This window comes from Lupinus angustifolius, chromosome LG03, assembly GCF_001865875.1.
Source record: "Lupinus angustifolius cultivar Tanjil chromosome LG03, LupAngTanjil_v1.0, whole genome shotgun sequence".
NCBI lineage: Eukaryota > Viridiplantae > Streptophyta > Magnoliopsida > Fabales > Fabaceae > Lupinus > Lupinus angustifolius.
The window spans coordinates 14,724,285-14,734,162 of record NC_032011.1 but is presented as its reverse complement, the minus strand read 5'-3'; the positions used below and the strand labels follow the sequence as shown (position 1 = coordinate 14,734,162).

At 35.4% G+C, this 9,878-nt stretch overlaps 1 protein-coding gene across 1 annotated transcript; it reads right to left on the bottom strand.

Annotated features, from left to right (window-relative positions):
• On the bottom strand, positions 3,407-7,846 carry LOC109342360. Its single transcript, XM_019580358.1, has 4 exons — positions 6,621-7,846; positions 4,707-6,528; positions 4,154-4,582; positions 3,407-4,069 (listed from the first exon to the last, which is right to left on the bottom strand). The coding sequence occupies exons 1-4, from the start codon at positions 7,844-7,846 to the stop codon at positions 3,407-3,409; spliced, it is 4,140 nt and encodes a 1,379-aa protein (XP_019435903.1).

The following is a 9,878-nucleotide window of genomic DNA, read 5'->3' as shown; positions in this document are numbered from 1 at the left end:
AGGAGAAACTCATGTTGTCCTCAATAATGACATCTTCTCTCGGAGGAAAAGTCAAGCAACTTGAGTATAAATAGGCGAAGTCACCCATAAGAGAATATTAGTGTGATGATATGTTTTATCACAAAAAGTATGTCATTCCATGTGATTTGTTAGAAAAAATACTTAATTAATATACTTTTTGAGATAGAATATATGTTCTTAATGTTAATATATCCCCTTTGCTTATTTTATTTATCATTTTTCTAAAATGTGATAGAATAAGTGGAGATCAGAGGAAAAAAACTCCTAACATTGAAGGTGTGATAGCTACTGATGGACATGAGCACAAATCTACTGTAATGACACTCTGGTCGAATTTTATTGAGTTTAGGATTGAGTTCAAAAATTAGAAGCGATTAATATTTAAAATCGACTAAGAGATAAACATTATTTTGACTAACCTAACCCCATGCTCACCATAACTTCTATTTATACATATATTTTTTGTACTACTAAAGGTATCATTTCATCCTTTGACTAAAGAACTAATCTATTTCGGGGTATGTGGTTACCCCTCCCAACAAATGTTGTTCCCAAGAATCGAACCATTGACTTTTTGATCATCCTGAGGATTTAGTTATGTCTTACACTACTAGATTAACGTCCTTTTGGTTATATATACATACATTTTCAATTGTACACAATGTAATATGTTTTTGTAGATGATGCATTTGATTGTAACAATTTATCCACTCATATAATTTTATATTTTAACCATGTTTTTTCAATTGTATTATACTTAATTGGGTGTTGTTCAAAATAAAAAATTTAGCCAATCAATATACTCTAAGGTCGGGTTAAGCTACATGTTTGGATTAGGTTTGAGTTTAAAATTAACTCAATTAACATTAAGTGCGAATAAAATACAAGTATTACCCTATTCATGGCAACCCCAAGCTATTATTTTGTTGTCTAAGCACGTGCTGAATAGTAAATAACACGATTTCCTATTTTTTAGGTAATATGATATCCACTTCTTTATTTATCTTCACTTCTTGAGATGATATATTTTCAGGAATCCTCTTTTGGCTTATGCTTGAAGTGATATGCAAACCTATTTTATAGGATATTTTGTTTCATATAACGCAAATCTCCTAATCAAAAGGAGAATCAACATAGAGTCCGCCCTGAAATACGCGTGTTATGCATGACTCGTGCGTGCTCCCCGTCTTCAAAAAGTGTAACATAACATACAAAGAGAGAGAAAAATATATGGTTAATGTATGAGTTTTATAGTACTGGTGACAATAAGATAAGTTTGGATGAACTTGAATTTGGATGTTAATGGATGGATGTAAAATTATTCATCAATCCATATAAATTCATTACATCACATTTTTAAATTATTCAATTCATTCATATCTAATGAGTTCTAATTCATTCATTTTATCCATTTTAATGGATCGTAATGTGTGTGAGATTGTATTATTAGAAAGGTGAGAAATTTTTTTAATATTGAATTAATTGGAAAAAAATGTTTTTATTTATTGGATATAATGGATGAATTTGAATCTATCCATTATTAACACTATCCATTAGATTATATCCATTTATATCTATTAGTTCTAACTTATAGATTTGGATTTGGATGAATTTAATTTGGATGGATTTTGAATTATGAATAATTTTGTCACCTCTATTTTATATATTGTTACTTGCATCATCCACCATTAATACATAATTATAATTACATCTTCAAAAAAGTTATCCAAATAAGTAATTCATAATGATAACCGTGTATAAATCTTTATATCAATAATATACAAATATTATTGACATTACATAATTATTAGACTCATACTACCAATGTTAACTGTTATCATAATTACAATGACTTTGATTGCATTTTCCTATATTTTCAATATCAGTCATAAATATTATGCAATCACAATTACAATTTAAAAGGTTGCTTCCTACGTAAAATCAGGTAAGAAAATAATTTACTTTCATCATATGAAAAACATTCGAAATATAAAAAGAGAGAGGAAAATTTTCCTTGTCAAGTAAAGCATGACTTAAGTTGGAAAATTGGTAAAGTGCTATATCGCAAGCCTTCCACAATTTAGAGATGATGAAAACTCAATTGTATATCTGGAAGAAAGTAGTATACTAATCCAAAGCTCTAGCGTGCCAACGGGTCTATACACAATCTTGTTCTAACCATTGAAGAATCTTAACCATGACCTTGTTATATTGGAACATAGATCATCTATCCCCAAAAGATCTTATCCTCATATCTCGATCTAATGGAATAATACTAGATAATATAAAAGTATAAATTTCTGTTTTTGTTTTTATTTTTCTAATACAATAAAACATTTTTTTTTAAACAAGTGTGCAAGCACACAATATATTAACCAAGAAAATCATACAAATTACAAGTTTCTAAATCTATAATTTGGAAGGCCTAATAAGTTTCTATTGAAATCATTGAGGATGATAGAAGGGACATAATTGGAGTAAGAATTTGTCCTATAATTGGCCGCATGAGAAGCCAACTTATCGGCACAAGAATTCCCTTCACGAAAGATATGAGAAATTTCCCAAGTCATTGAGTCTAGGATTGTTTTGCAGGCAGTCCACTCATTGTGTAGGGACCAAGGAGGATTCGATTTGCCCATGAAAATGTCCCTAACCATGACTGAATCCACTTCCAACCAGAGATGCCACCACCCTCTTTTGTGTGCCTTGTTTACTGCGTTAATGGCTGAGAAAAGCTCTGCATAAAGAGCAGTTTGTATGTTCAAGTAACAGCCAAAACCATAAAGAAATAGGCCATTATGATCTCTGAAGACACCCCCACCACCAGCGTGACCAAGACAGCCTAAGGCAGCTCCATCCGTGTTCACCTTGATCCAACCATTTGAAGGTTTCTGCCAAATCACCTCTGTTATCTTTGGAGCACAGTTGTAATTGATGCTTATGTTAAAGTGCTTCAGCAATATGAGCTCATGAAGAGAAGGATTGCTAGATACAGTAGAATAGTTCCCATATAAATTAGTGTCCCTAGATATCCTGGAAATTGCACTATTAATAAAGACATGCTGGTCATGAAATCGCCTTTGGTTCCTCCAAAACCAGATAGCATGAATTGTGTTGACCACTGAGATAAAGAGAAGTTGTTGAGACTGGTTGGAGAGTTTATTCCTGCAAGATAGAATAAGGTTTTTGATGGAGGACATATTCAGATTGACTGAGAAAATCCACATTATCCAGTTCCAAAGCTCAGAAGCAAAGCAGTAAGAAAGGAAAATGTGATCCGTGTCTTCAATAGCTTTGTTACAGAGATTGCATCTTGAGGCTAGAGAACAACCTCTTTTTTGCAAGTTGTGATCAGAGGGCATCTTACCATGGATAATTCTCCAAGCTATGAATGAATGAGAGGGGGGATCACCTTAGACCACACATGATTGCACCAACTGATAGGAGTAGCAGCAGAATTAGAGACAAAAGTATAGGCATCTTTTAAGGATAAAGATCCATCATGAGAATGCCTCCACACTAACTTGTCTGATTCATTGGATCTAGAAGTGTTAGCAATTGCTTGGGCAGTTTGAGGGAAATTCCTATACAAGGTAGCAGGGATAATCCATTTAGCATTTGATGTGAAGTCAGCCACAGAAGCTGAAAGGGAATTGTGAGTGTTGGAGGGGATTTGTAGAGTTTCCACCAAAGGTCCCCCTAACCAATTATCCCTCCAAAAGTTTATATCCTTACCATTTCCCACTAGCCAGATAGAGTTCTTAGTAGTTGTTGGCCAGTTTTCTTTAATACCCTGCCAAATAGAGGACTTAAAGAACCTTGTTGAGGCATCCCTTGAATGACCAAATCTTTCCCTATAGAAGGTTGTCCAATGTTGATTATCACACCTCATCTTCCAAGCCAGGCTAAGCAGAGCAGCTCTGTTCAGAAGCTTGAGAGATCTCAGACCCAACCCTCCTTCCTTAACAGGAGTGAAAACTATGCTCCAAGCCACTGTGATAATTTTCTTTTTGCTAATGTTCCCAGACCAGATGAAATTTCTGATGCCCTTGTCCACAAAATCAAGCAAACCAGTAGGTCATTTGTAGATTAGAAAGCTATAAACAATCATGCTATGAATGACAGATTTTACCAATTCAACTCTGCCCATTATTGAAAGAGAGGACCTTTTCCAAGTAGCCAACTTAGCAATGATCCTATATGCAATTGGCTGAAGGTGGACTCTCCTAGGCTTGCCTTTGAAAAGAGGGACCCCTAGATAGTTAAAAGGAATTGATCCCTTGGCAAAACCCAATATGGAAGACAGAGAATTAATTTTCATAGTATTAGCATTTGAGATGTAGAATCTGCTTTTTTGAAGGTTAACCTGCTGACCTGAAGCTTGAGTGTAATCCATCACAAGCTTCCTAAGCCAAATAAGCTCCCTAGAAAGACCTTTGCAAAAGATTAAAATATCATCAGCATAAAGCACATGAGAAGGAGTTTGCATTCTGTTAGGACCCGAAATTGGACTAATTTTCTTCTCTGTTGCCAACTTGATGATTCCCCTACTCAGAACATCCTCAGCAAGACAAAAAAAGTAAGGGGGACAAAGGGTCTCCTTGTCTAACCCCCCTAGTGCAGTTGAAGAAACCAACATTATTGCCATTGACATTTATAGAGAGCTTGGCAGAATTGAGAATTACCCTTGTCCAGTGGATAAATTTGGAGTTGAAGCCAAAAGCTTGAAGAGTATCAAGAAGGAAGGTCCATTCAATTGTGTCAAAAGCCTTCTTGATGTCAAGTTTGATAGCTAAATTGCTCCCAAAAGTTTTGTGATCCAGCATATTGATTGCTTCAGAGGCAAGGCAGATGCAATCCTTTATCTGTCTTTCCTTAATGAATCCTCTTTGCTGATTTGAGATGATTCTTGGAGCAATAGCAGCTAATCTATCAGCTAAGACTTTGGTGATGATTTTGAATTGGAAGTTAGCAAGAGCAATAGGCCTATAGTCCTCTATTCTATCAGCACCATGCAATTTTGGGATAAGGATGACAGAGTTAGAGTTGATGTTTGGCATCAGCCAACTCTGCTTGAAGAAATGCAGGACATCATTACACACTTCCTTGTTGATTATGTCCCAGAAATTTTGGAAGAAGCAACCAGAGAAACCATCAGGACCAGGGGCACCCTCCTCATTAAGAGCAAACACTGCATCTTTGATTTCTGATAAAGAATGCATAGTGGTTAACATTAAGTTATCAGAGTCAGTGACTAGCCTAGGAATTACATCCTGAATTAGAGAGTTTGGAACTGCAATATTAGGAGAGGCAAAGAGGTTGGTGTAGTAGTCAAGCACATGATTTTCTATATCCTCCTTAGATGTTAGAATGGAGTTCCCATACTTCAGCATAGATAAAGATTTGGTACCATTTCTGATGTTGGTCATCCTATGAAAGAAACTAGTGTTTCTATCCCCCATAGAGTGCCAATTTATCTTAGCTTTTTCCTTCCAGAAAGCTTCCTCAACCTCAAGGGCAGTCAGGAGCTTAGATTGAGCCAAGTTTTCCTGCTCCAAAAGATTAGAGTCAGGACCATGATCATTGATAGAATTCTGGATAGCATCCACATTGGCCTTAGCTGAATTGACTCTTTGGTGAATATTACCAAACACATTTTGATTCCAAATCTTGAGCTCTTTTTTCAGATTCCTAAGCTTCTGAGACAAAACATACATTGGACAACCAAGAACCTGAATTCCCCAAACCTCAGCAACTAGTCTTCTGCAGTCAGAGTCTAGCAGCCACATTTTGTGGAATTTAAAAGAAGATTGCCTAGGCTGCACCTGCTGATTAGATAGAAGCAACAAAGGATGATGGTTAGAGGCAAGTCTGGGCAGGGTGCTACAGGTTGTATTGTTGAAGGCATGCAACCAATCATCATTTATCAAGGCTTTGTCAAGCTTCTTTTTAGTGGAAGCATTACCAATTCTTCTGTTGGACCAGGTGAATTGAGCCCTTGCAATTGGGAGACTAATGAGCCCAGCTTGATCAATGAATGCCTGAAACTCAGTACAAGGAATTCTAGCTGGTAATCTCGAGCTCCTACACTCATTAGCACCTAGGACAACATTGAAGTCTCCTATACAGCACCAAGGCCTAGGGAAATCAGATATGAGTTTTTGAACATCCTTCCAGAGAGACCTACGGAGGATATAATTAGTTTGTGCATAGATAGCACAAATGTAAATGATGTTATTGTTGACCAACATAGATAGAGCAATATGCTGACTAGCTTTTATTAACACAGAAGGAGCTAAGTCTAAGTCAGGGTTACAGAGGATCCATAATGAGGGGGGATGCTCTCCTCTATCATTCACCTCCAAAAGCACAAGGTTTAGCTCTTTCCAATACCTGTCTGAGACCCTTAAATTAAGGATTTTAGGCTCAGCAATGATAACAAAATCAGGCTTATTTGACAAGCAAAGATTCTTAAAGTAAAGTTTAGTTTTCATGTTACCAAAACCCCTGTAATTCCAAAACAGAATTTTCATTGAGCAATGCTTAGATAACCACCCCTTCGGGTGTTGTGAATCCTCAATGATTTTGTACTTTTCCACAGCTTCTTCTTTTGAGACTTGCTTAGGACTGCTTGGAAATCTTCCTCACCCTCTATAGAGTCATTATCATCACCCCATAGTCTTCCCACTATCCGCATATCATCACAAGCAGCCTTGTTACTCAATTCTGGAGTCTCTTGGACAATGACATTATCATTAGGGGAAACATCAGAGTCAGATCCAACCTCTCCTGTGTCAATGTTGAGTGCCAATTTTTCCAGCTCAGCCATGTTTTCATGTCCTCTATCAAACTCCAAGTTGATGACTAGATCATTTATCTTGTTGTTGTTGATAGCATTAGCCTCAACCAGAGGTTGAACAATTTCAGGCAGGGTAGTCTTTTTGACTTTATATCTTGGAGCCTCTTCTGCTTGAATCTTGCCTGTTTGACTTTTCTCTTTTTGCATTGTTGCTTCCTCAGTAGTAGATTTCTTAACCATTTTCCTGCATTGGGCCACTGTATGACCAATAGCATTACAACCTGAGCAGATTGCAGGTAGGTTTTCATACTCAATACCAACGAAAAAGGCAAAGCCTTCTCTCTCAACCAGTATTTGCTCTGGTAGATCCGCTAGAAGGTTAAGTTCCACTAACATTTTTGCATAGTGACCAAAACTTCTATTGCTCGTTGCACTGTCCAAGGATATAGGAGTTCCAATGCCTCCAGCTATGGAGAAGATTATTCTTGGGCTCCAGTATTCTTGTGGCAAGCCAAAAATCCCGATCCATGCTTGAGAGTGAGTTTGCTTTTGGAGGTTTGGATTGAAGTCTGGAGTCCGTAGGAATAACCTTAGAATTCCAGGCTTGAGGTTCCAAGATCCAGTGGAACAAACCATCCTCATATCATCCAAGGATGAAAATGAAAATTCATAAAACCCTTTTCCCAGAGATAGCATATTCCACTTGCCAATCATGTTCCACAATGTGCATAGCTTGGCTTTCAGATCTAGAAACTTCAAAGGTGAGTCTCCCTTGGACATAATGATTCTTCCATGAAGATGTGTTTTACATCTGTTCAAGCCTGCTTGATAATCATCTTCAGTGATTTTAATGGCCACTGCATCTCCCTTGATACATTGTTGGGGAAGTTGTGAGGTGTTTATGTCACAAGATTGGCCTAGGGCCTGTGCAAATGTTTTCTTCAGGGGAGGATCCTGAGCTTGCTTTGCTTGTCTCTCCGTAGGTTGTACATCTAAGAATGACCAGGGAATAAAAGTTGTTGCCATGATGTTGAATCTGTTCCAAGAAAGTTGGAAGAAAATCCAAGAAGTATGGAGGAAAATCAAAGCCCTAGCAGAGCTCCATTCAGGAGTTTAACTCTAGTGACTCATGTGAAAACATTGCATTATTGTAAGAGCATCCATAGCTATAAAATGCTCTTTTTATGTTCTTAATTGATTATATTGTATTTTATATTTCTTTACATTTTCAATAACTTAAGAACTAACCTAAAACTCACTCCAAACCTCTGTTATCTGTTTAAATTTTTCAATAACCTAATAATTATAAGCCAAAACTCACTCCAAACCTCTATTATTTGTTAAGTTTACACTTTTCAATAACTTAAGAATTATAAGCCAAAACTCACTCCAAGCCTCTATTATTTGATTACACCTATAAACTTAACGTTACCAAATAAGAACAATGTATATGAAATGGATTAAGTAGTTAGAAAAATGGACAGGTTCATTAGATCCTATTATATAAGGGAAATTTGTGTATTTAAGCATCAGAAAGGAATAGAACAGTAAGAAAGTTGTTGCTCAATTCTTCTTCTTATTTAGATAGCCTATCCCCTCTCCAAGGGGTAATTCCTACTTCACATCATAACAGTATCATATCCCTCTAAATTAAGGGATGCAAAAACAATCACCTGTAACAGATATACCAGGATGAGAGTAAAAAAGTTATTTACAACTAAACCATTTACGTATACTTTAGTTATTTATGAGTAAAAGATTTCGTTGATATATAAAAACTAGCTTGAGCATTACTTCTTTAAGCTTATAAGAATGGTTGAGAAAGAGTCACGACTATAATTTGCATAAAAGCTAAGAGAAAAATATAGTCCGTCATTCGAATAAAAAAACATCACATATATTTTGGTTCTATGTTCACATTAAAAACATTTATTTTCAAACTTAAGATAATTTAGAATATTAACAAAACATTGGTCTAGATGTTTAAGATCTCATTAGATATCAAAATGTCAAATATTCAATTAATGTAAACAATACTTATTGTAGACTACATATATATCGAAAGAGATTAGTTCCTCACTTATAGGCTAAACATATAACATTAGTTATACAAAGAATCCCTCTAGAGTACACCAATCCAATTAGGTGGGAAATGAAATGGAAATGGTATCTGTAAATGGATAAATAAAGTTTATTAATTCCCTGAAGTGGGGGGACTTTAAGTAATAAATTAAAGAAAGGATTCTTCATAAATAGTTCATATGTTTTTTAATTTAAAATAGAAAAGAAGTATCAAGCTATGAAAAATAATTAATGGGCGTATGCAAATTTTGAAAGCAGAAGTTCATGAAGAATCCCAGATAACATGGGATAAAAGTGCATGATATATTGTACAGATTTGTTCTTTCTTTCTTTTTTGTAGTAATAAAAAATAGAAAGTAGCCGTTCAGGCTTCAAGGATCAAGTGCTTCCTACTTTTTTTTGTCGAAAGCAAAATGATTAGAGCGAATTAAAGCAACAGCATAAGCTTGGATAATGCAGCGTTGCCAACTTTCGTTTTTACCTTTCTTTTCCTCACACCTACTATTAGATGCTGCATCTTTTTCCACTATTTAGTATTCATTGATTTTACAATCAGATTAGAAAAGGAAGTTTAGCTTCAGTTAGGGCTTTTGATTTTTTTAATGATACTTTCTTATAGGCGTAAGTGATATATATATATATATATATATATATATAAATATTTTTCATTAGTCATAATCCGCTTGGTCCTAGCTAGTAGTAATTCATATAAAAGGAACCAAGTTCTACTAAGACCCATCATTCTAATGAAAATAAAAAATTACAAGACCATTTTCCATTAAATTCAGATTTCTTTTGCTTAAAAATGTCTCTTATACGGCTACGGGTGATAAGACATCATTGTTCACAGGTGGCTTGGTAATTTCTTCTTTACTTTGATGTATAAAAGAGTGATACATCAATATTATAGTACCCGATTTTCGGCCGCACAACTTTTTTAGAGTTATCACTACATTTTAGAGTAAAAAATGTAGAA